Source organism: Leopardus geoffroyi, chromosome E3 (assembly GCF_018350155.1).
Source record: "Leopardus geoffroyi isolate Oge1 chromosome E3, O.geoffroyi_Oge1_pat1.0, whole genome shotgun sequence".
Taxonomy (NCBI): domain Eukaryota; kingdom Metazoa; phylum Chordata; class Mammalia; order Carnivora; family Felidae; genus Leopardus; species Leopardus geoffroyi.
The window spans coordinates 31,526,736-31,553,213 of record NC_059340.1 but is presented as its reverse complement, the minus strand read 5'-3'; the positions used below and the strand labels follow the sequence as shown (position 1 = coordinate 31,553,213).

General features: G+C 55.1%; 1 protein-coding gene and 1 pseudogene across 3 annotated transcripts in view; both read left to right on the top strand.

Moving 5' to 3' along the window:
• SNX29 (sorting nexin 29) overlaps window positions 1-23,329 on the top strand; it is a 493,450-nt gene extending 470,121 nt beyond the window's left edge. For 2 of the 3 annotated variants that reach the window (XM_045460338.1, XM_045460340.1), the window contains one exon: window positions 18,238-23,329. In XM_045460338.1, coding sequence (XP_045316294.1) covers window positions 18,238-18,367 — 130 coding nt within the window. In that variant the 3' untranslated portion in view covers window positions 18,368-23,329. Of the gene's footprint in view, window positions 1-17,918 lie in introns of all 3 variants that reach the window. The other variant, XM_045460339.1, reaches the window with a different exon arrangement.
• A 1,567-nt stretch (window positions 23,330-24,896) lies between these two features.
• LOC123589700 lies at window positions 24,897-25,925 on the top strand (annotated as a pseudogene).
• Window positions 25,926-26,478: the final 553 nt, after the last annotated feature.

The following is a 26,478-nucleotide window of genomic DNA, read 5'->3' as shown; positions in this document are numbered from 1 at the left end:
CACAGCTGGTGAGTGGCCCAGCCGAGACTCCAAAGCAGGGACTCAGGCAGGGAATCCGGCAAGGCCTCCCTGGCGAGATGCCCATGGCTTCCAAGGGAAGGGCGGTAACGAGCTCATTCGCAATCCTGTTGTAGAACGTCAGAGCTGCGTAAGTCCCAAGGATTAGTGGAATAGAGAGTGCCGAGCAGGCTCAGAAATCCAGAAACCGAGGAAGGTCACGACAGATTGTTCCTATGCAAATAATCCTGGGGTCAGCGAGATGTCACCCAACTTGTGTGGACAGTCCCTGGCACATGAGTCACCAGCTGTTAGACACTATCGTGGCCAGCCTCTGGATGTTATGCACAGACGAGACAGAGTCGGCGAAGTTGAGCAACTTGCCCCCGTTCGCACAGCTTGGAAGCATCACAACTGGCTTTCAGTAACCATCTCTCCGAGACTCTAAGGCCCAGGCACGCTCTTCCCTCCTTCCTCCAACAGTTACTAAGCACAGTCAGTAGCCTTCAGAGAAATACAAACGATCAGAAAAAGAGGCGGTGGGGGCAGATGACAAGGGGGCAGCCCCTGCTCTCAAGTAGCTTCATAGAGTTCGCTTGAGTAACTGGCTTGCCAAGTGCATCCCTTTAAACACGGAGGGCCTGCAGCCCCCTAAGGAGGGCACGACAGGGACTCCCACTGCACACAGGTGGCGGCAACCCCTGTTACACGGCAGGTGCACAGTCATCGTTCCGGCGCGCCCTGCCTGGCTTCTTCCCGAGGGGACTTTTGCTGCCGGAGCTCAGGGACTGATCGGCGACCTTGAGCGAGCCCGTGCCCTCCTGTAGGCGGCATGTTTTGAGAGAGCAGGGCTCAGCTCCTAGTTGGAGGTGATGAGGGCCTTTGTCAGCAGGGGGTTTTTGGAGAAGCTAGTTTCCAACAGACTGAGGAGCCCCCTTCCTTTAGAATCCTTACATAAAGAAAGCAAAGACCAGGCTGTTTTCTTCTGTTCTCTGAGCCCAGACTGGCCCTCACCCAGCTCGTAGCCTCAATAAAGGAGATCAGATGGTTCAAAACTGGCCGCATTATTGTCTAACCCACGGGTCTGCATGGGGCACCTGGGTGGCTCAGTCGGTTAAGCGTCCGACTTTGGCTCAGGTCATGACCTCACAGTTCATGAGTTCGAGCCCCGCGTCGGGCTGTGTGCTGACAGCTCAGAGCCTGGAGCCTGCTTCCAATCCTGTGTCTCCCTCTCTCTCTGCCCCTGCCCCACTCAGGCTCCCACTCTCTCTGTGTCTCAAAAGATAAATAAATGTTAAAAAAAAATTTAAACCACGGGTCCCCAGATTACAGCCTGGGGGCCAGATCTGGCTTGCTACTTATTTTGAAAAAGGTTAATGGGAACACAGCCACGGCCATCCACTATATACCGTCCATGGCCTCTGCGACATGGCAATGGCAGAGATGAGTATCAGAGCCTGTATGACTTTTGCAGCCTAAACTCCTCACTGTCTGGCCCTGTGGAGAAAAAGCTTGCCAACTTCTGCACTGAACAGTCGGCAGCAACGTCCTCCAGGGTGATCTGCGCAAGGAAGGACGGCTTTATAATTCAGATGTGTACATTAAAGAGGGAGGTCGGTCCTCACCTCGGCAGACAGTGTAGGACAGTGACCAAGGGCCGGGGGACTCCAGCCCTAGAACGAGTTCCTTCACCTCTTCTGGCCTCAGATCCCTGGTCGGTAAAATGCAGTTGTCAGTAGCCCATGCCTGGTTGTGCTGGAGCCAGGCCTGACCCCGGGCCACTGCCTGGCCCATCGTGACCGTGGTGCACACTCCTGCCGTCTCTGTTGCTGCTTCCGTGATAATTACCGTCCACGGCACGGGCATGGCTTCCTACGCGTGGTCTAAGTCCTGTTGCTCAACAGGCCTGTGCGCAGGGGGAGGTCACTGGACCTTACTGGGTCTCAGTTACCTGCTCCATAACGTGGACACAACTGGACATCCTCCCTCTCGGGGCTGCTAAGAGGGTTACCTCATGGCCAGGCACCGGGTTGTGCTTCAGAAATCAAGGGTGTTTTTGCTGCAGACGTGTCACATTCTGTCTAATCCTTTTTCTGCATCTGTTGAGATGATCACTTCCCCCCCTTCATTCTGGGAATGTGGTATATTACACTGAGTGATTTTTGTCTGTTGAACTATCCTTGCAATACAGGAATAAATCCTACTTGATCATGGTGTAGAATCCTTTTAATATGCTCCTGAATTTAGGTTGCCAGTATTTTGCTGAAGAATCTGGCATCAGTGTTCATCAGGGATACTGGTCTTCAGTTTTCTTGTAGCGTCTTCAGCTCGTTACCAGGGCAATGCTGGCCTCGTAGAAGGAGTTAGGAAGTGCTCCCTCCTCTTTGATGTTTGGGGAAAGTTTGAGAAGGGTTGTCGTTAGTCCTTTGAATGTTTGGCAGAATTCCCCAGTGAGGCCATTAGCTGCAGGCCTGGCCTTTGTCAGACTCTGGATCACTGATCCCATCCTCTTACCAGGACAGGTCTCTTTGGATTTTTTCTTTTTTGGGTTCAGTCTTGGTAAGCTTTGTGTTTCTAAGAATTGGTCCATTTCATCTCAGGTATTCAGCGTATGGCACCCAGTCATTTGCAGCATTCTCCTGGTCGTTTTTGTTTCTGTAGCATCAGTGATCATGTCCCCATTTTCATTTCGGGTTTTGGTCATTTGAGCCTTCCCCCCCTTTGGTCCATCTTGCTAAAGGTTTGTCAATTTTGTGGATCTTCTCAAAGAACCAACTTTTTTAGTTTCATTAATTGTCTCTCCTTCTTTTCAGTTCCCTATTTTGTCTGTCTCTGCTCTCACCTTTATCATTCTCTTCCTCCTGCGAACTGTGGGTTCAGTTTGTTCTTTTTCTGTTTCCTGAAGGTGTAAAGTTATGTTGTCGATTTTAGATCTGTTTTTTTTTAAGGCAAGTGTTCATAGCTGTAAACTTCCGCCTTAGCACTGGTTTCACTGGATCCCAGAGGTTTTGGTATGGTGTGTTTTCATTTCCATTCAGCTGGAAGCAGTTTCTGATGTCCCTTGGGATTTCTTCTTTGATCCGTCAGGTTGTTTAAGAGCGTTTGAATCTCCACAGACAGGTGAATTTTCCAGTTTTCCTTCTGTTCATGATTTCTGACTTCATCCTGTTGCAGTCAGAGAAGATAATTCTTAAATCGCTTGAGATCTGTTCTGTGAGCTAACATACGGTCTACACTGGAAAACATCCCTCGTGCACTTAAGAATCGGCCGTTGCTGGGTGGGGTCCTGTCTGCATCTGTCAGTTGGCTGTTCGGGCCTCTACTTCTGTCTGGTGATTCTGTGCATGATTAACAGTGGATACGGAGGTCTTCACCTATAATTGTAGAACGGTTCTTCCTTTGACTTCTGTCCATTTTGGCATATTTTGGTGGACCGTTACTGATGGGTAAATGTTTATAACTGTTCTCTTTGCTATATTGAACCTTTTCTTAACCTATAACGGCCTTCCTCGTCTCTTGTACCTTTTTTGATGTAAAGTCTTTTTTGTGTTACGTCAGTACAGCCGGGCCGGGGGTGCCAGGGTGAAAATGAGACCTGCGGTCCCTCTACTTGGAGATTCATTCCTTCGTTTAAAACTCCTCACCGCGACTCCTCTCCCCCGTCAGGCCCCAGGCACCACGCCAGGCTCTAAGACCAAACCAGCTGTCTTTGGCCGCAGGGAGTTGTGGGTCAGCCTGGAGGCTCGGGGAGGGGCAGGAGGAGGAGTTGGGCGAGGGGTCTGCCTGCCTCCTGCTGTGATGGCATTGGGGGCAGCCCCCTGGCACAGCCGGCATACAGGGAGCGGCTCCGGGCCCCTTAGCCAGGGAAGGTAAGCCCCCTTCCTCCTTCGGGGCATAGGGGCTCCTGGGCCGGTTTCCTCATCAGACACAGGCCCCCCACTCTGTCCAGCTGAGCCACCAAAGCCCTGCAGGTGCCAGGCCGGGTCATCTCCCAGTCCCCTGGCTGCCTCCTCCAGCCTCAGCAGGACACGGGCCGTCTCGGGTGTGGCTCGTTGCCAGGAGGCAGAGGTTGGAGGTCTGTGACCACCTTAGGGTACAAGTCGCTTCTGAGTAAAGAAACATCAGGAAGTGGCGAGTCCTTGGGGAGCCTGAGCAGCCCAGGTATTTGGGGGAATTTGACAATAGGGTGAGACCTATGCTTTGGTGGGGACTGGAGTTTGTCGTTTTGGCCTCCAGTCTGCACGTGCACAGTGGAAAGTGGGGCAACTTCCCAGTCATTCTCTCAGCTCCATGACCCTGGGCAGTGTTCCCTCTTTGCCTCCCATTTCTTCATCCACAGAAAGCAGCTAATCACCCAGACCTCACAACGTGGCCGTGGGGATTAACACAGGGAACACAGAACCACCCGGCCCGGAGTCGGTGTGGAGCTCTGTGGAGGAGAAACGAAGCCTCCCTTTCTAGCCTTGGTTCAACCCAAGCAGCATAATGCGAGCAGCCTAGAAATACAGATGGGTCACTGTAAACAGAACTAAGGGGGAATCTTTACGTCTTACTACACGTAGAACCCCTGCCATTCAAGTGGTCATTTTGACTGCAAAACCAAGAAAACTCAATGAGAAACGAGGCATTTCAGCACCTATTTCTGTGCATGTACACTTGTTAACAGGAATTTTAAATATAAATGATTAGGATTGCCTTAAAATATGTAAAATATAGAGAGATTAAAATTAGTCTAAACTCTAAAAGGTAAGACTGGGCTAAGGCAGTTCTCCCCAACCCGGTCTGCCAGGGCTCCAGGGATGGGCACAGCCGCTGCCCCCGGGGCTGGGGCGGGAGAGCAGCCTGCAGCCCTAGAAGCACGTGAGCAGGTGTGGACCAGAGCAAGAGTCCTCTGTCCGTCCACCCGTCCCTCAGCAAATACTGCCGTGTGCCTACTTGGGACCATTTCAGATACTAGTATTTACTCAGTGAATGAACGTCCCTGCCCTCATGCACATTCTAGTGGAGGAGAGACACGTTAAATGAAGAAGTAAAGGGGGATAGGTCAGATGGTGATTGCTACGGAGAAAAATAAAATGGCCAAAGACATCCGATGGGGGTGCGTGGGGAAGGGGCCCAGTGGGGAGGTGTTGCGTACGGCCGCGGCAGGCCACCAGGAGAGTTTGACACTGTGTGGAGACCTGAGGGATGTGTCAGGCAGAGGAAACAGCATGTGCCAAGGCCCTGAGGCAGAGCTTTCTTGGCCACAGCAGGCAGCCAGGATCAGGAGCAGAGTGAACGAGGGGGAAGAGGCGGGGCAGTCAGGGAGGCGAGGAGGAGGCCCAGTCACCTAGGGCCACGGAGTCCAGGGAAGACGCTGGCTGCCACGTGGAGTGAAATGGGAGCCACCACAGGGAAGAGCTCTGTTGTGAATGAGGATGTGGGATCAGGAAGGGAGCAGAGAGGCCAGGTAGAGGATCAGGTGGCTGCTCGGGCATCAGGAGAGGGCGGCTGGGCTGGTGTGGGCAGACAGCACTGATTCAGGAGGTGCTCTGGAAGTAGGGAGGATGGGATTTGCCACTGGGTCGATAGGGGCATGAAGAGAGAGGAATCAGGACGGTGCTACGGTTGCTGGTGTAGGGGACACAGAGGAGACAGTTCCCATTTATAAAGTGGGGACGGCCATGGGGGAGTCAAGGAGGTGGCTTGGGACATGTTACACCTGAGATACTCATCAGATATCCCAGGGGAAATGGTGAAGGGCCCTCCATGTAAGAGCCCAACCTTCAGGGTGGAGGTCTGGGCTGGGAACCGACTTACAGGGGTCACCGCGTGTTGGTGGCACGTCACGCTAGGAGCCTGGGCAAGGCGGCTGAGGAAAGAGACGGGGACGGGCCCCCGCCCGCCCGCCTTGTAGAAGTCGGGCCCTGAGAGGGAGCAGCAGAGAGGACGGAGGAGGAAGAGCCAGGGAGTTTCAAGACGAATCCCCACCCAGAAGCCCCAGGGGAAGGTGCCCCAGGCAGGAGGGCACACAGAACCAGATCTCGGCACCCTTCACGGGAGCATCCTCTGCACTGTGTCCAGGAGGCAGCGACGTGTGGAAGGGAATTGCGTCTGGGACTCAGGCAGCCCTTTCCAGTTTTGGGCGTCCGGGCAGGTCCTCGCCCTTCGCGAGCCTCTTCTGTCACAGGATGCTGACACCCTTCTCAAGGGGGACTCTGGCAACCTTCCTTTCCACTTCCTTGGTCCTCCGTGCCCAGGACCCATTCACAGGTGCCATCTCGGACCCCTGGGATAGCCAGCGGCCTCCCGCCGATGCCGCACACAGTGTCTGACGTGTGGCCGGAGCTCTTTCTGCACAGCTGCGCGCCTCGTCTTCCGTCACCTCCGCGAGGAGCTTGGTCTGCCCCGGCCCGGGGCCCGCCCACCGTTCTCAGAATGGCTCGTTTGGTTTTCAAAGCGCAGCAGCGGGATCTGTCAGACTAGGCGGTGTCACCACCACAAGGGGGTCTGCTGGGGCCTCCGAGACCTTAAAGGTCCTGTCCTCTACCGGGCCTCCACAGGGCTTGCCCATGGCACGGCGCCCCCAAAGGCCGTCCGATGCCAGAGGACGACCCCAGGCTGGGCCGAGTCCAGACGGCAGGAAAATGGCCCAGGGAGCAAAGGGAGGGCTGGACCTTAGCGGGAGGGAGACCTCCCCGTGTCCTCACCCTGCGCCTCAGTCCCTCACTTGGTTCGCCTCGGGGGAGGCAGCCTCCCCCCACCCCAGGTCCAACGGTGCGGGACTCGTGCCACGTGCGGCCGCCCCTTCCTCCCGCCGCCAGCAGCGCCCCGGTCTGGTGAGCCCGAGGGGACGGGAGCCCGCTCTCCGGGCCCAGGCTCCGGGCAGCCACGGCTGTGTGAGCAGGGGTGGGGCTGAAGACGGAATGGATGCGTGGCCGTTACAAAATAATCAGAGCAGTGACCGTGGTCATCAGAGCTGTCCGTGATCCGGGGCCTCCTGCCCGTCCCCACCCCCTCCCCGTCTGTGGACCCGTGGGAGACGCTGCCCCGGAAGGTAGCTACCCTCGTTGCTGGCTCCCAGGGGAGCAAGTCATGGCTCGTGGGGGGAGGGACTTGCCTGAGGTTCCAGGCCTGACCCCTGACCCCAGCGTCCGGGCCTTCTTGGCCCCGGCCACCTCCCCTCTTCACACCCCCCCCTCCAGAAGGCAGTGAGGGCTTCCCTGTCACGCCAGGGCTAAAAGCGCAGTGTGGCTGCGGCATGTTCTGCCCGCTCTACACGTAGGAGGGCGGCACAGAGACCTCATTCTCTGACGGACCTGGAAAGTCCCCCGTTCACGGGCTCCGGGGCAGAACGCACCTTGCCCGGCTGCTTTCCGGCGAAACACAGCTGGTGTGCTGCCGGCCGAGGGCCAGGCCCGCTGCTCTCCTTGCTCTCAGTCCTTCTGGACAGTCACTCACGCGAGGTGCTCTGCTTTTGAAGCCCCGTTGAAGCAGCGAGGGGCCTGACACTCAGGGTGCGGGAGTCCTTCCCACATGGTCCCTCAGGATTTGAACCCAGGCTGGCGGCTCCTCTTCCTTGAGCTGCGTGGGGCCGGCTGCGTGGACTCGGTGCATCCGGAAAAACGGCCAGGACAGGGGAGACTGTGCGGGGAGTACGGGCGCTGTGCCCAGATGGGCCGCCCCTCACTGTGGGTCCTGAGCCTCAGGGCCCTCCTCTAGAAATGGACTTATTAAAGGTGGGAGTGGGAACATCTCACTTAAACCTCTGTGGGGTGGAGCCTGCTCTCAGCACCTCAGCTGTGTTAACTCACTTGCCCCTCTCGTCACCTAACGGAGTGGGGCACAAGGGGCTGGAGAACTTGGCCTGGGTCCCTCCGTCTCTGAGCGGAGACGCCTGCCCTTGGCGGTCTGCTTCCTCAGTTAAACAAGACCTAAGGCCTGGCATGTAGCCAGCCACACGGCAGGCTCAGAAGTTTGCTTCCCTTCAGCGAGCGCTCCGAGGCCCACGGCCCCGCCCCCGGCTGGCCCTCGCCCAGCCCTGGCACCTCCTCATGCTGCAGTGACTGTGCCATTGCCGCCTGGCTCCAGTGGGTGCGTACAGACTGTTGGTTGCAGTTTCCCTCCCCTCCGAGCTGTGTGCCCTGAGGGTGAGCCCTCTGGGAGTGACTTCTGTCTGGTACCCACGAGAAGTTCTCCAAGGTGGCTTGAACTGAAGCCCCTACCCACCCACCCAGCCCCATGACCTTGCCAGGACAGTGGGCGGGGCCCAGCGCCCGTCTGGTCCCAGCGCCACGGGGCGCTGCTGGGGAGAGGTGGCGTTCCTGGACTCCACCGTCCTGTATGAGCCTCCCTCTCGGCTCAGCCCTGGGGGACTCAGGGTGGGCCTGTTCTGTCCGGCTCTTACTCGTCTCTGGCCGTGTATGCTTCCGGAAGGTGCTGGGTCTCACTGGAGCAGCAGTGTGGGCAAGCAGGTGCCTGGGCACAGCCAGCAGTAGGACCAGGGAAGTCCTGCTCTCCTGGGGCCTTGGTTTGCTTGGGGGCAGAAACTTGAACAGGCGATTCTACCTGCCGGCGAGGGGTCAGGGCTGACTTCTCACAAGGGAGAAGTGGGCCCTGTAAGGGCATCTGGGCAGGCATTTCAACAAGGAGCAGGCATTTCAACATCTGTGCCATTGGAGTGTCTGGGTGCCAGGCCCCCCGAAGCTACTGAGCATTAGTGTCTTCTGAGTCCCACATAGCTGGGAAGGGGTTGGAGCAGGGTTTAGTTCCTTGTCCCAGGAGCCCAGCCCTAATGCCAGTGTGTCCGCTACTCCCTGCCTCCTGCATCTTCATAGCTCTCCACCTCCACAACCATCTCTAAAAAAAAACTAGCTGCTTGCATCAGCCTGAGGTGATCCCGGGGGCTGGCATGTTGGTGTCCTGGGCGATGCTCAGGGGAGAGTCACCAGGCAAAGTCTGTTCCAGCGTTTAGCGTGAGACGTGTTGGGTGATAGATGATTTTGTTGGCGGTCACATACTCCTAAAGGAGAGAGCCCATTACTGGTCCTCGTGCTTGGGGCCGGCAGGCCGTGCCGTCTTGGTGTCGTGCAGCCGTGGACGGATACAGCTGCTCCCTGGCTGTAGAGTGTGGTCCACAGGCCCGATCCTACCCACTGCCTGTTTCTGTAAATTGTGCTGGAACACAGCCACACACATTTATTCACGGACTGTCTGTGGTGTCTTTACGCTCCAAGGGCTGAGTAGTTGTCACGGGAGTGGCCCACAGAGCCTGAAATGTTGACTTCACTCAGAAGTTTGCTGATCCCTAGACTCTTGAGGCTGACCTGCCTGGGGTGGGATGGAAAACTCGCCACGGTACATCTTTCAGGGGAAAAAGCAGGAGCACAGTCCACACATTTCCACTTTTAAAAATAGCAAACAGTATATACGCGCACACACCCTCACCTGTCTTTATGTACATGCTGTATACGCAATGGATCGTTCTAGAAAGATATGCTGAAAAATAACTGGTGGCCTGGAGGATGGGGGTGGGAAGCCTCACTTCCTACGTTTATCTCTGCATGCTTTTTTATTTTGCACCACTTTTTGTGTTTCTTACTCCAAAAAATAATTTAGTCCCAAAGTATACTGAAGCTGAAGAGTGGAGATAAGGAAGACGGAGAAGGGAGTATCTTTTGCCTTATTTACCTTTTTCAGGAAGATGGAGTCCCTGTCTCTTTATAGGTGGGGTGCTTCTTATTTGAATGGCATTTTCATGACTTACTTGAGAGAAAGCTGTAAGAGAAACTTGGGATGGCTGGTTATATTGAAATGCACATAAACTTTCAATTGAACCCTCGAGGTGGAAAGGCTTGGGGGCACCGTAGAGAACGATCTAAGCCTGTCTTCCTCTTGAGCTGCGCGAGGCATCCCTGTAAGCAAAGGGCCATTTTGGTGAGGGGAACAGAGCCTTCTCGTCTTCTGATGGTCGTCTCGTTCCTTGGATGAGTCCTGATCTGGTCTTGCACGGTGAGACGGGGCACACATCGGCCAGGAAAACACCATACAATCAGATGTTCAACCACTTTGCCATCTCACCACAATACCTGCCCTTGACCTCAAGGATAAATGGAACGGTTCTCCTTTTAGCCACTCTTCCGGTTTGCAGAATCACCCCCAAGTGACTTGGTTACTTTCAATCTGTGGCTCTCAGCTGTGGCGCACGCACTGGGTCCATCCGGAAGGGGTCTAGTAAGACAGAGGTCAAGCCCTGCACGGTGCCATAGGACTTCTTATTTCTGTGTCCCACTGGTGATTCTTAAGGGTAACCAGGGTGGAGAACCCCAGCTCTAGGGAGGTGTTGGAGGAGACGCTAGGAAGGTGGTGGAGCTAGAAAACCCTAAGCTTACCTTGCCCCATGGGTACAACCGGACGGTACATCAGCATAAATAACCCACAGACTCTGCGGCTACTGGCAGAGAAGACGATGCATTAAAGAGGACAGCAAAGGGCAGAGACGTGGTGGGGAACGAAACAGGCCCTTGCTGTCCACGGTCAGGAGGGGGCAGCGGCTGTGGAGAAGGGCAAGAAATGGACAGTCACACCAGGGAGCCTGAAGGAGGAAGACGAATTCCCGTAACCTTTGGCTTTGAAAGTGGTATGTGCTGAATTCTGGGAGTTTTAAAACCAGAGGGGTTTAAAGCCCGTAATTTTTAAATCACCAGCTTCTGGGAAACAGGAAACGGAGTCTCCACCCCTAAAGAGAGAACTGGACAAACAGCCCACGGAAATAGGGCATAGAAGCAGCAGTTTGAATAACGCCTGGGGCCTGCCGGGGGCGGGGGCAGTTATGTACTCACCTCAAAGCAGGTCCCAGGGAGGATCCGCCAGGAACAAAGGAGCTGGCGGGTGCCATCTCTGTCCCCCACCCCCACACGGGACCATCTGCTGGGACCAGTGAGAGGCCAGCATCCACCACCCAACTTGCTTACACCGAGCCTCACCCCCCTGCGCTTCGGCAGATGGGCCCTTTCCGGTCACCTGCCCCCAGTCCCCGTGCTGCCGGTCCCCTCCCCCAGAAGACCGGTGCACACCTTGCCAACACCACGTCTGCCACACCGCACTCTGTGGGGCCTCACCCGGGTAGCATTGGGGGCAGGCCCTGTGGAGGCTGGAAGCAGACTTCCTTGATAGTGCACGTCATGCCCTGGGACCGAACAGCGCCCCCAGCAGGCCAGGAGAGCCTCTGCAGGTGACTGGACTGAAGGAGGCAGCAGCCCGGACAAAACCGGGTGCATGCAGCTCACCGAGGAGACACCCCTCGGAGCGCCGGGTTCTGGGGGCCAGGGGACCCTGCACTGCAAGGCCTACAGCACCCCTTATTCCTAAGACCGTTACTTCCGAGAGCACGAGATGTAGCTGACATTCCAACACATGGGACACAGAGTTGGACCGGAGGAGACAGACGACTACGTCCCAGAGGAAAGCACAGCACAGAGTCACAGATGAGATGGATACAAGTCATATGTCGGTAGGGAATTTCATGGTCATAACGATGCTCATTAGACTTGAAAAAACTGGAGGATATCTGTGAGAGTCGTAATGAGATAAAAAAAGAAAAAAAGAGCCAGTCACAGATAATACAGTAAGTGAAATTACAAATGCTCCAGATGGAATAAATGGCCACAGCTTCAGCAGCCAACAGCTCGGTCCCACAAGTGCTCCAGGGTCCAGCATGGCAGCGGCCATGCGAAGCCACCCCCCAGCTATGGAAGGCAGCTTCCAGCAAATGGAATATTGACCGGGTCTCTACACTTGGTTTATAAGCGAAATGAAAAGCAAATCTCTCTCAGTGGCCATTTTTCACTGATGAGCGGCTGAGACCATCGGATCGATGGCACCCGTGTGCTGGGGCCTAGGACACCACGGTGGAGCACCCCAGTGGCTTATTAAAAAGAACGGGCAATCCTAGGGCTCCCGGCAGGTACTACTCACGCAGACATGGATTCCTTTGGTGCCGCGACAGTAGCCAGAGGGAGCAGAAGAGGGAGTTTCTGAAAGGTTTGCTAAGGGGACACGTCAGGTCCAGAAGACCCTACGGGTCAAGGAGTACGTACGTGGGGGACATCTGGGCCGTGTCCTGGGTGACCAGCAGTACTCCCTTCCAGCTGTGGGCCTGGGCCAGGCTCCGGCTGAGCGCCAGGTGCACAGTGTCCATCACCGGGATGTGATGTCCCCACAGCGCTCCCCGTCTCCATGATGTTGCCTCCCTTTGGCCTAGGAAGTCCACGTTTTGCGGGCCGGGGGCAGGAAGCTTCTCCACCATGTTCTCCCTGGCCTCCCGCTCACTGGTTGGAACACTCCATCCCCGCGTGGACCCCAGGATGGCTCCACCAGGACCAGAAGGACGGGACTCCACTTGGACCTGGGAGCCGTCTTGTCCGAGGCGAGATGAGCCCCGCTGGAGGTGGCAGGAGGGGACTTTTATCAAGCACCCAGAACGGTGTCGTGCTCTGTCACACAGACCTGCCAGAGAGGGTCCTGCAGCGTCCTTCCTTGAGCTCTTTTGTGCCATTTTGTAAAACAGCCTTGAGATGTAGTTCATGTTCCATGCGATTCAGCCACTTCAAGCATGCACAAATTACATTTTTATCACGTCCTGAAGGAACCCCGTATCTCCCCGGCTCCCGGCAGCCACATGCTTCCTGTTTCTCCAGATCGCGCTATCTGGACGAATGGAGTCACCGAGTACGCAGACTTTGGAGGCTGGCCTCCATTACAGCAGGCGTTTGCAAGGTTTGGCCCTGCTGCGTCCCGCATGGAGGCGGCCCCGTTCCCCTCTCCCCGCGAGGGGTTTTGTTTGGCCTGGGAGGTCAGGTAGCACGTGCCCCTGCGCAGGGGGAAACACGGATTCCTAGGTGTTCCGTGACACAGGGGCATAAGGAAGTAAAGACCCCACACTGGCAAGACCCACGTGCTCTCCTGTTAGGTGTGAGAGTGAACTGGGGCCTGTGGGGATGCACGAGGAAGAGAAGAATGTTAACAAGATCTTTTTGTACAGAACACTCCGGGGTTCAGCCTCTCCTCCTTGATCACACTGTGACTTTACTTGCTAGTAGAGAGGGGGACGTCGTTCACGGGGGAGTTTTATTTTCTGCTTTTAAGGAAAAGGAAGGTCAGAGTTCTTTCCTTGCATTTGCCACTCTCCAAACCCGTGGCCGCAGCAGTGTTCTGGAGCGGAGTTCTCTGCCACTTGTCTCTTGGAGCAGAGTTTCTGCAGGGGTTCTGCTTTCTCCACATCCTCCCCAACATTTGTTGCAGCCACCTTGGGGCTGCAGAGTGATCCTTCATTACGGTTTGGATGTGCGCGTTCCGAAAGCCGATGACGTTGAGCATGTTTTCGCGTGCTTCTGTGTTATTTGGATATTGTCCTTGGAGAAATGTCCTTTCAGATTTTGGCTCCTTTTGTAATTCACTTGTCTGAATGGCAGTTTTTACTATGATCCAGCTTATGGAGGGGACTTGGAATCCCAGGGTGCATCAGTGACCTGTCCAGGTAGTCCAGCTGGTAAATGATACAGTGCAAGATTTCTGTCCCCAGGTCCCCTGCTTTTTCTACCCGGGCAAGGGGACTAGGTCATGGTCTCCCAGGAGACGCAGAACAGAGGAGAGACACCCCTTCGTGCTGAAGTAGATCTAAAAAGATTACCTTGGGGCACCTGGGTGGCTCAGTCGGTTAAGCATCTGGCTGTTGACTTCTGCTCAGGCCAAGATCTCATGGTTCATAGGTTCCAGCCCTGCATCAGGCTCCACTCTCTCTGCTCCTCCCCCAGCTCATGTGCTCTGTCTCCCTCTCAAAATCAATAAATAAAGTAAAAACAGCAGCACCAGCAATAATCTGCCTTATTTCAGGGGGTCTCCATCAGTGTGAGGCTTCCCGCCTCCCTGGACTGGCCTATGCAACAACCTTGGCCCCAGCACTCTCCCGGGAAAGGACCCAGGGAGTGGGCAGCTCTCCTTCCCTCTCAGAGGGGGCTCAGCTGTGCTCCAGGCACCACACCCCCTGCTCCTCCCGGGTGAAACAGACCCGCCGTCTCCGGTCTTCCCATACTATTCAATTGCCAGTGTTCGACGTAAAAATAATTGTACGGTGGTAAGAACATGTGATCTACCCTGCTCCATTTTAAGAGTACAGTACGTTCTTGGGGGTTCACAGGAACAGTGTTGCAGCTAAGGGCTCTAGAAAGGATCCGGGTTTGCTTCCTAACTCCGCACTCAGGAAACTGCTGTTCCACTCTTGATTCCGGGACTGTGACCGTTTTCCACACCACCTGTAAGTGGAATCCCGTGGAGTTGTACCCTCTGCAGACTCCCCTCACTTAGCATAATGTCCTCCGGGTCCGTCTGTGGGGTCGCATGGGTCAGAATTTCCTTTAAGGCTGAGTGACATCCCGTCATACCTGTACACGTTTTCTTCATCCGTTCATCAGCTGCAGGCACTTAGCTCGTTTGCAGGTCTTGGCTGTTGTGCGTAAGGCTACCGCGAGCCCGGGGGTGCAGATACCTTTTCAGGATCCCGATTTCAGTCCTTTCGGGTACACACCCCGAGGGATGGCTGGACTATGCGGTGCTTCCCTCTATAATCGTTCGAGGAAGCTCCATGCCGTCTCCCGTAGCAGCTGTAGCGTTTGATACTCCCACCGACAGCATGCAAGGCTTCCGAGCCCACACTTGCTCAGCGAAACTCAGTGTCTTGTGAGAATTGCCATTCTGACAGGTGTGAGGCGAGACCTTATTGTGGTTTTCATTTGCGTTTCTCCAGAGACAACGTGCACATGGCCAACGGGTATAGGAAACTATTTGGGACAGTTTTGACCTACAAAAACTGTGGCCTTAGGGGCTGCCAGCTCTTATCCAACTGCTTCTCGGTCTCCCCAGCCGTTACTACGGCTTCCTGCTCCCCCTGTACCTTCTCCGGAGGTCACACACTCAGTATGAGGCCAGCTGCCCTCCTCCAGGGGCCCCCACGGCCCTGGGTTTACGGAAGTCACTGCAAACGCTTCTGCCCATCGCAGCCAGCAGTGCGGCTTAGCTCATGGTCACTGCTTGCCGTGGCCTTGAGGATGGAGCTGTCCCTGGCCCCTGTCCCACCTACGTTCACGGTCAGGCCCTCAGCCCCAGCGGCAACTCTGAGAGGCCACACGCATCATCCCAGGGATACCTCACTGCAGCCCCGTGGAAAATCCTGCCTCCTGAGGAGCAGCAGCTGGCCGTGGCTGGCGGGCTCCCACCCCACCCCTCCTGGCCCAGGGCCCTTTGCACCATGAACCACACAACTCTCTTCTCATCCTTTTCAGCTCTTCCTCCTCTACCCACTGCGATGACCCAGTCTGGTGCCCTGCTCAGAACACCCTGTGTTTACCCCCGCTGGGGCAACTTCTCTGGGGTCCGCCCTGCCTGTCCCACCTGGGGCTGGGGCCCCTTTCTACCTAGCACAGTATCTGGCAACATAACTCACGTGGTCAGAGTGGCTAACTGTCCCTGGAACTCTCAAAATAGCTCCACCTTTAGCGTGTCCTGGGAGCTAAGGTTCGAGAACAAGGCACTTGCCTGAAGAAATGCAGCCAGCCTGTGGCTTTCCATGTGGCCCACTCCCCATTCCTGGCCACAGCATCCTGACGGCCACATGCTCATCCCCCTGTGACAGGTAGGCGAACCAGGCTCAGACAGCAAGGCGCCCTGCCCGTGGGCCGCAAGACTGGGACCTGACTCCCAGCTCGGGCCCTAATGCCAAAGGCTAGGCTGTGTCCCCACACAGCGGATGCCATTTCTCCACAGAATGATGTTCCTACTGACTTGCAACTCTCCCTCCCAAGAGCCACTTACCTCGGGGCCAACAGGCTCTGGCAGGACTCGCCCCTCCCTCGCATGTCGTGCCCAATAACGGTGGCCACAGAGCGAGGGGCAGCCACTTGGACCCTGGATCCTGAACAGGGGCGGGGTGGAGGGGTAGTTTCAAATGACATTTATATCCAAGTCCTCCTGAACAGTGAGCGCCACGATTCCTTCCAGCATCTTCTACCCCTCATGTAAGGTGCCTTCTGGGATAAAGAGGCCTTTTGGTAACTCAGGTAATACTGAGAGAGAAGGACAGGCTGCCCTTGGGCCTATGGCCAGTTGTCCTTCTGAAGGAGGGTCGTGTGGCTAAGCAGCTGGCCTGGCCGCAGGAATGAGGAGCCACAGCTCACCCTTGTTCAAGGTCATGTGTGTCCTCTCCCTCTGCACACAGAACAGAGCACCAACCCCCCCCCCCCGACTCCTGGGGGAGAAGGGAGACACTCGAGGGAAGTTTTCATTTTGTCCTGGAGATGTTGTCCTCAACAAGGGACTTCTCACTGAGCATGACGACTATGTCCCTGAACAAGCTTGACAATCAGATCACTGTAAGCAGGACCAGTGCCGAGTGGCAGGAAGGAATTGGGAGACTGCGCAGAACTCACTGGGACCCCCGGGGGCAGGGGCAGATTCTTTTTGAACGTGAGCCATCCCCTAAGTCATCTAGATGGGGCCCGGCTGACCGGGTCTGCCACCTACACCTGGGTGGCCTCGGTCCTGCCGAGCCTCTGTGCTCCTCAGTAGATGGGCGGTCTTCCCTTGCAGAGTCTGGGGGGGACCCAGGTCACACATCTGGAAAGGTGCTGGCACAGGGAGGCTCATGACCTGAGTTTCATCTCAGCCTGTTTTTTTGCAGGTATTTTGTGCCAGTAAGATGGGTACCGTAGAAGTTTTTTCTTCTCATTTTTGACCACCTTAAGCTCACCCTTCAGAGAACACTGTTGTTCAAGCACCAAATCTTAATGATTCCACTATTCAGGTCTCAGTCTTTGCCAGACAGGGTGACCCCAAGAATGTCCACGTCCCAGTGCCCAGAACTTAGGACTGTGTCCCCTTACGCGGTGCAGGCGACTCCACAGATGTGGTTAAGGGTCTTGAAAAAGGCAGAGGGCCTAAGTGGGCCTCGTGTGATCGCAAAGGTCCTTTGAGCAGCGAGAAAGAACTGGAAGCACCGAGGAAGCACTCTCGGCCGGGGCCTCCGGAAGGAGCCAGCCGTGCCGCCGCTCTCTGCTGAGCTCCGTGAGACGGCTTTGGACGTACAGCCTCCACAACCATAAGACGGTACCTTTTGCATTAAAGCCTCTAAGTAGGGGGTCACAGGTTACAAGAACCATAGGAAATAAGACCGAGTTCTCCACCTCTGCATTCAGGCCACAGCCTGGACCCCTCAATTCCCGCCTCCACCTGGCAGACAGGGGTCACTTTAAGTGCATCCAGACTGTGGCCTCCCCCGGCGAGAGCCTGCAGGCGGGGCCACCTCACAGCCCTCCACCCTGTCCCCGGGAGCCGAGAGCCTCCCGCCTGGGCCCGCACACCCTCGCGGGCAGCTCCTGCCCTCCTGGGGGCCACAGCCTCCTGCCCATTGCTGCTCTGGCCACCTCTGTGACTTATCTTGCGTGTAACATCCACCTCCCCTGGGGCCTGGGGGTTTTGTCCACTGTTGTAGCTGCAGGGGCTCGAACAGGGTCCCGCCCACATGGGTGCTCAACCACGGAACAGAGGGACAAAGCGACACATCCCACAGGTTCTTCCTGTGCCTGGTAGGTCGCACGCCCTTCCTGTTGCGTCCTGGGTCCTCATGACCCGTCCTCCCCAGTCTGTAGCGCTCCTGCTGTCCTGCTGTCACGTAGACCATTTGAAACCAAGTAATCGTCTCAGTTGGACTCTGGTGGCTCGTTGGCTCTTCGACACAACACCGTGAGGCCCGTCCTCATAATTAGACATTGGTCTAAATCCGGGTTATTCTCTCAGGATGAGTTCCACCAGAAGCGCCCGTTTTTGCTACACCCTCCTTGACGTTAAATGCAATGTTCTCCAAAGCATTTTCTTTTTCTCTCGTCTCCCAGCCAGGGCACGCTTCAGTGACGACGGGGGAGGAAAGCCACGGCCGGCCTGTTCTTTCACAGCCTTCAGACTGGGGCCAGAGCTAACCCCCCCCAAAGCTAGTTGGACGCACACCTAACGCTCGGGGGCTTTTGAAGACGGAAAATGCGCATGATCCGGGTTTTCCATTTCCCCTGTTGCACTCACCAGAGCTGGGTAGCGACTGTCCCCTCTGAGACCACTCCTGCCGTCCTCACACCCCGCTGGTTGGACGCCCCGCCTGGAGCCGTTTGCATTTGGAAGCCCTGACTTAATCAGATTCTCCCCTGCTCTGTCTTACAGCGACATTACTCCTCCCGGAGAACCACTGACCAAGAACAGCCGACCCAAAGCGGCTTCCCGCTTCCCCAAGCTGTCCCGAGGTCACCCCAGAGAGACACGCAACGTGGAGCCCCAGAGCGGCGACCTCTGACCTCAGCAGCATCCCAGACTCGGGCCCTATGTGCCGCGCCAGCTGCCTCTCCCCAGCAGCTCTGCATCCGGCCTGGCCGCAGTGGCTGGTCCCTTACTCCCTGGAGTGACAGCCATGTCCACCCGGTGACCCCCCAGGGAGCTCACCCTCCCCACCGGCTCCAGGACCCTAATTAAACTGCTCAGTCTCAGAGGGCAAGGAGGCTCCTCGCTGGACGGCCACACACACACTCTCCCAGGGCCGGCGCTGGGCAGCCCAGGGGCAGCGGGAGGGTGGGCGCCAGGTCGAGCTCGCAGCCCGCTGGGTGACGTGCACAACTCTGAGATTCCGTTGGGTCAGAAACCTTGTCTTGACTCTTTCCCACATGGGAATTAGAAGGACTGTTATTACCCTTTTTCCTTTAATGTCACTGCCTGCTGTAACCTTTGGACACGTGGGGTGCAGAGCGGGAGGTCTTCCCCCTTCCCCTTTCGCTCTCCACCAGTGGTCATCAGACAACCTGCTGTGGCCCCCGTGGCCAGCAGTGGCCGACGCGGCCTCCTTGTGAAGGAGCCCTTAGCGATGCTGAACTGGGGTGCTTGCAGCACTTTCCCTGCCTTCCTGGGTTGGCTTCTGGACCTACCGGCCCACGTAGGAAACCTGAGGCCGCCCCGGGCCCACGCGCACCTCCGTGGGCTTGGTGGCACCTCCACCATCTGGGCCAGCCCTCGGCAGCAACCCAGGGACCCTAGGCTGGCCAGAATCCAGGGCCTTGACCTCACTAGCCAAGAGGCCTCGAGGTCATGAGAGACATTCCGTTCTGCAAACCATCGTGGAAGAGGCCGTGGCCCCGGGGCCTTGCACACCTAGCACCTGGGCCCTGAGGTGCTTAGCGTGGCTCCCTGCGAACTTGGACCGTGTCCACTCTGAACAGATCGTGGTCCTTCCCTAAAGACACGCTTGTGCTGGACTCTCTACCCCCCACGTGCTCTTGGTGCCCCCGGCCCGGATTCTTCGGTTCCCCCATCTCAGAGCAGGCCCCATGGGCTGGGGCAGAGTGGGGAAGGGGCTGAAAAGGAGCAGCTCTGCCCGGCTCACGCTCCACTGCTCCCACATCAGATCACCTGAGAACCAGAGCCCTTTCACAGTGTCAACGCCCAGAATCACACAACTGTCATGCTCAGCTGGTGCGTATCGTCACGCGGAGCTTGCGCCTTCGGGGGGAAATGCTGACATGCTAGATCAGATGTGAGACGGAGCAGGAGGAAGATGGGGCTTGAGGTGTTTGTGAAAAATGGCCAGTGGAAGGCTGACGACGTCTGCCTCCTGGGGCTGCTCGAGTCAGCCTGAGACTTGGCAAGCCACCCAGTAAGCATCGAGCCTTTTCCCAGTGGAGGGGAACTCTGGAAGGTCTGCGTGCAACCCCCTGCTCGCCAGAAGGAAGCGGAGACCGTGGACACACAGCTCTGCAGGGCAGCCGATGGGCCCGAACTGCTTGTGAGGGGACGTTCAGCCAGGTGAGCCAGGCCCCGGTCCAGAACGAACGCCCTGTTGACGGCGGCCGGAAGCCAGAGGGGCCCCGCCGTCAGCTCCTGGGGGTTCAGAGGCCCTGAGACGCCAAGTCCCCGAATGGCACCACGGGGTGTTGTTGGCCAATGTGCCCACTGCACATGCCTTGCTGTCACCTCCAGCCCCCACGGTGCCAGGCGGCCCCCGTCGCTTGCTGTGCCATCGGAGTCCTCGTGGACTGAATCTGGGACCATCTGAAAGCTCAAGCAGCCCCAGGCCTGCCTCCACCTAGGTCGGTTGGAGGCAGGTGTGTGGTGCCCACAGAGGGACGGTCCTGCACTGCCGGCCTGGGAGCAGAACCCACCCCTGTGCTGTCCCCTGTTTGCATCAGATAACGGAGTGGAGCCCCCTGTGTCTGACCACCCCCCGCCCCGCACCCCACGCCGCCATCCCCACCCACGGGCAAAGGGTTCCGGTCACCCAGCCTGGTGGGGACCTGACCTGAAACCAGTCTGCGTGTAAATCTGACCTCACCTTCTCTAAAACCCCTCCCAGGAACAGGCTTTGACACTCTGTGCAGGGATCCAAGTGCCATGAACTGTACGGACAGATGTCAAGCCTGGATAAACACACACTCAATCTCTATTTACAAAAAGAGAATCCCTGTCTTTTAAAGCTTAACTCTTGACGGAGCACGGGCCCTACACACAGACCACCACCTCTGATTTCGGTTCAGACACGCACGTGACACACGACAGCAGCTCCTCCGAGCCTTAACTCTGGAGTCACGGAGAATGTTCGGCTGTGGTTCAGTCTATCCAGCTGCTTAGGACCCCCTGCCCTACTGTCTGGTGAGGCGGGATGGATGGAGAAGCAGTGGAATTCTGGTTCCTAGAGAAAGAACCAGAGACCCGGGTCCAGCCCGGTGCAGGCTGGGATCGGACACACAAGCCCCCCTCAGCCCCGTGCCCTGTCAGAAGGAAAGAACCAGAAATCGTTCCTGTCTCCTGGATCCAGTGAGATCCTTTGGTGCCTCCAAAGGTGGCATCCGAGGAAGGGGCGGCAGTGTTCCCCTGGGAGAGGACATTCGGTCCCGTTACCTTTAGCACCAATAACGAGGCACATGCGAGGGCTTTCTGGGTACAGAGGGATCACCTGACTGAGGTGTAAAGACGGAACCCATCGTATTAGGACACCTGGCACGAGATGGGAACAGAGGGCGGGGTACGGGCCATGGTCTGTGGACGGGGTGTGACTGCACACGCCGGGCTCTGCTCCGTGGCTTGGCCCCGTGGAGTTCTCGGAGAACCACTCGGAGTTGGCACCGACCGGCAGGTGTGGCTTCTGCCTTTCAAAACAAGAGGCGGCCCAACCTGTCCACACCGCAGGCTGGATACAGCAGCAGCGGCCCATGCTGAGAGCCGACAGGCACGGCCTGCCTGGTAATTGATCCACTTTGCGGCCGAGAGTCAGGAAACAGGAACGAAGAGCCACCAGGCCAATTGCTCAGAGAATACCCTGATTGCCCAGCTCCCAGAACCCGGGTCACACTAAGTGTCCCCTTTTTCTCTCAGCTCCACAGGGGACAGTTTGCAAGCCTGAGGCCCAGGTCTCTAGGCCTTGAACCGCACCCCACCCCCACTCCACCTGCTCCCCTTCATGTGGGGCACCAGCCAGCCCCCCACACGGAGGCCAGGCCTTATTCTCTGAGGTCCCGGCAGCCACCCTCCCCACCAGGCTCTTCCAGAAGCCTTTATGCTTCAGCCTCTGGCCCCTCTGTACCAGGGGCAGAGCCCATTCCCGTGAGGGGCTCCGCTCCCCCGGGAACAACTCGCCTTGCCGGGGTGTGGACCTGACGCAGAGAACAGGCTCCCTTTTCGGCCCGGAGCCGCCAGAGAAAGACACTGCGAGGGCCCCGCCTGTGCAGGAACAGCAGGCTGGCCCGGAAGTGTCCCCGAAGGGTCACACCTCAGGCTCCCTCTCAACCCCACAGGCAGTAATTGTCTTGAGCTTTCCTCAGTGTTTCACTGGGGCCTGCCACGCGTGGAGGACTCCGGAGGGGCTGCCCGCAGGCAGGCATCTGCTCCTGAGCGAGGTCTCGCACGGCCATCATTCTTCCAAGTATTTTGCATTGTTTCATTAAAGCGAACATTAAATATTTGCTGTTCGGTTTGGCTTCTGTGCTAATTTTGCACAATTGTAGCACTGTATATTTTATCTAACACTTCTGTGCCAGAAAGTTCATTTCCATGTTTCTGTAACACGTGGTCTTGATTAGGTTTCTTAAATACAACTTCAGCTACGGGCTCAGGAGGCAAGGGGGGGGTGGTGAACACCGGTCCCCCCACCCCCCAGCCCCTGCTCAGAGCAGACCAGCTACAGGCTCACCCTGCCGCTGCCCTGATGCCCCCTGACCCATTCCCCTCCAGGTTTCACCCCTTGCTGTCAGCCTTGAGCCATTGCTGGGTACGGGCTGGATTTCTGATCGCTGGGAGTTAGGCCCAGGGGTCTTTACTTCTGTGTCTAAATCCCAATCCCCATCCTGAATCAGTTTCCTTAGCGGAAAAAAGAAATCCGCTTTCTCCAAGACGGTTGAGCCTACAGCATGGATGAGCACACCCACTGGTAGAACAGGCTGAACTAGTGTCCTGAGGCCCAGGGGGTCAGTTCTTGGGGGCACATGAATGCTTCATCATAACTGGAAAACCACTACCGACCTGTCCAGGTACCACCCTTCCCCTCGGAACCAGGGCCGGTCTGCTTCCCACCTCGATGAATTAAGTGGAGTGGCCACTCCTTCACCTTGAAGATTCTTGATCACCATCAAGAGAGGCCATGCAGGGGGGAGGCCCTTGCAAAAACTGGGACTGGGCCATCGAAGGATACAAAATGGCAGATTGCACATTTGCACCCAGAGGGGCTGAAATCAGCCTGGAGAGCAGAAGTTTCCAGGAGTGAGGGGGTGTGGACCTCCTGAGGAGCTTTTATGATCAAGGATTCATCCTAGGAAGGATGGCTTTACTCCACAGCCTTAGTGGCACCATCCCTGGTGTAGTCATTTGGTACAACACTCTGATTACCTTAGTAGACACGGATGTCTCGGAGGAGGGAGATCTCGGAATGCAGGAGCCATCACATCCTGGGGGAAGGACCCTCAATGTCTGGGTCCCCGTGAGCCCTCTGCAGGGGGGTAAGACGGCAACGTATCTAGAGCCTCGTGCACTATCTGGACGTGAGTGGGGCTAGCAGGTCACAGGTTGGCTCTGAAACGTGTAACAGTATGTTAACTACCCTCTTATGTTAAAGTTTACACAATAGAATTTTTAAACAAATGTGTTTAATTTTCTAAAATCTCTTATATTAAAGTTTTCTTTTGGAATAAGTTGTGGTAATTTTGTTACACTCTGGTTGAGACACACCTCTTTACAATGACAATAAAAATGATCACGTTTTATAAATTAGATGGCCCACTTACAGTTGGCTTCTCTGTGTTCTTTTTCAGCAGTTGGGGATTAGGTGAACTTTCAGTATACACATCATGAATATTTCCAGAAAGGTCATTCCCCCATTTCATAGGAGAGCCTGGAACCAGAATTTGCTCAAACCAACCTCAGCCGAAATGGAGCAGAATCCCATTTTGAGTCGTTAGCCCTGTAGAATCAAAATACCATACACAAAATCCCTCATTGAAGGTTCCTATTCACCTAGACCATTACTGGGCACCCAATGTATACCAGGCGTGGGCACAGAGCAGAGGACATGACAGAGGCACACCCCCTCCCCCCGCCATCTTGCATTTGTGTTCAAGGTGAGACCATGAAGAATGAAGATTTTCTAAGTCAGCCATCCAGGTAAGTACAGCCTGTGTTAGGTACCACGAAGTAATAGCTGGGCCTGGGGAGCCAAGAGCAGGACCCGGGACCTACTCTGAACCACACAGGAGGGGGTAGGGTCTCCTCTGTGGCGCTGCTGACCCTGGGGGCTGGAGAAGGCTGTGCCGGATAGGCCAATTCCAGTAAGGAATTGAAACGAGCCTGTCCTAGAAGGGAGAAGAATATGATTCGTGTGCTGTAGGCGGCTCTGAGGGATGTGGCGATCAAAACTATTAGTAGGGCTCAGGCATTGGTATACAATCATAAGGTCTTAATACCAAAAATATGCAACCAATTCCTAACTTAATACTGGGTTAGTTGAACAATAGAAGCAATAATGCTAGTATGAGTAACAAGAAATGTTTCTCCTTGCATAAGCTTATATCAGAGCTGATAACCACTGATAGTTAACAAGATAAAAATAACTATAAACCAGTTGTCAACCAATACAGTTATGCAATCAAAGAAAGATTAAAAGAAGTAAAAGGGACTCCACAAACACAGACCCCGCCTGTTTACCAATAACATCACCTCTAGCATTTCTAGTATTAGAGGCACTGCCTGCCCAGGGACATTCGTTACACGGCCGTGGTATCCTGACCGTACAAAGGTTGCATAATCACTTATTCCCTAAATAGGAACTCATATGAATGGCCACATGAGGGTTTTACTGTCTCTTATTTCCAATCCATGAAACTGCACCCTACAGAGCATTAATTCACTGGCCCAAAGAGACTACACCAGTACAACCAACAGGGACCACAGACCTCCCCATGGGCCAACAATTTAGGTTGGGGTGAAGTCAGAGAATAAAATAACCTCCGAGGGATTTAGATTTAGACTTAGCAGACAAAAGTGCAACATCACTTACTGATCCAAAATACTTGATCAACAGAAAAAGTTACCCTAAAGATAATAGTGCAACCCTATTTTAGAGTCAGTATTGACAATACAGTTTACGACCTCGATGTTGGATCAGGACATCCCGATGGTTCAGCAAAGTTTCATTTGTTCAACAATTACAGTCCTGTGTGATCTGAGTTCAGACCAGAGCAATCCAGGTCGGTTTCTATCAAACAACTTGGTACTAATTCTTACATCTCCATATCTGTGATACAGAGATTTAATTCTTACATATTTTTTTTCTTTTTGTTTTCTATTTTTTTCTACTTTTCTTCAAGTATGCCTGGGTGCTGGACAAGCTGAAGGCAGAGCAGGAAGCACTGACATCTCCCTGTGGAAGTTTGAGACCAAGAAATACTACGCCTCACCATCATCGATGCCCCAGGTCACCATGACTTTATCAAGAACATGATCAGTCACCTCACAGACTGCGCTGTGCTGATTGTGGCAAGTGATGTAGCTGAGTTTGAACCTGGCATCTCCAATAAAGGGCTGACCCGTGAGCATGTTCTGCTGGCCTATACACTGGGTGTGAAGCAGCTCATTGTGGCAGTCAGTAGGACAGACCTCACAAACCTCCTTACAGTCGTGCACGCTTTGAGGAGATCAGCAAGGAGACGAAGGCCTAAGTCAAGAAGATCAGTTTCAACTCTGAAGCTGTCGCCTTCGTGCCCATCTCGGGCTGGCATGGGGACAGCATGATAGAACCCAGCAACAAGATGTCCTCGTTCAGAGGCTGGAAGATCACCAGGAAGGAAGGAAACGTGGTGGGCATGACCCTGCTAGAAGCGCTGGACTCCATCATGCCCCCTGCCCTCCCTGTGAACAAGCCCCTGTGGTTGTATATAAGATTGGGGGCATTGGCACCATGCCCATGGGCCGGGTAGAAACGAGCTTCCTCAGGCTAGGCACGGTGGTGACCACTGCCTCCTGTAACACTACCATGGAGGTCAAGTCTATAGAGATGCACCATGGGGCCCTGGCTGAGGCCCTGCCTGGTGACAACGTGGGCTTCAATGTGAAGCTGTCTGCGGGGAAGGAAACAGACAATGAAATCCAAGAGGCACAGAGAACTCCTTTCGGATGTAACTTGCATCCATCCTCTGCATGACATATCATAGTGAAACTAGCAAAATACAAAGATAAGGAGAGAATTCTGAAAGCAACTAGGGACAAACGGGCATTCACCTACGAGGAAAGACACATAAGGGTAGTAGCAGACCTATGCACAGAAACTTCGCAGGCCAGAAGGGAGTGACAGGAAATATTCAATGTGCTGAATAGGAAAAATATTCAGCCAAGCATCCTTTATCCAGCAGGCTGTCATTCAAAATAGAAGGAGATACACAGGTTTCCCCCCCAACCAAGAAAACTGAAGGAGTTCATCACCACTAAACTAGCCCTATAAGAGATCCGAAGGGGACTCTGTGAGTGCAATATTCCAAAGACCACAAAGGACCAGAAACATCGCTACAAGCATGAAACCTACAGATAACACAGTGACACTAAATCCATATCTTTCAATAATAACACTGAATGTAAATGGACTCATTGCTCCAATCAAAAGACAGAGGTTATCAGAATGCATTAAAAAAACAAGACCCATCTATTTTCTGTCCCATTTTAGACCTGAGGACACCTTCAGATTAAAAGTGAGGGGATGGAGAACCATCTATGATGCTACTGGAAGTCAAAAGAAAACTGGAGTAGCCATACCTGTATCATACAAACTAGATTTTAAACTCAAGGCTGTAACAAGAAATGAAGAAGGGTATTATATCATCATTATGGGGTCTATCCATCAAGAAAAGCTAACAATTATAAATGTTTATGAACCCAATTTGTAGC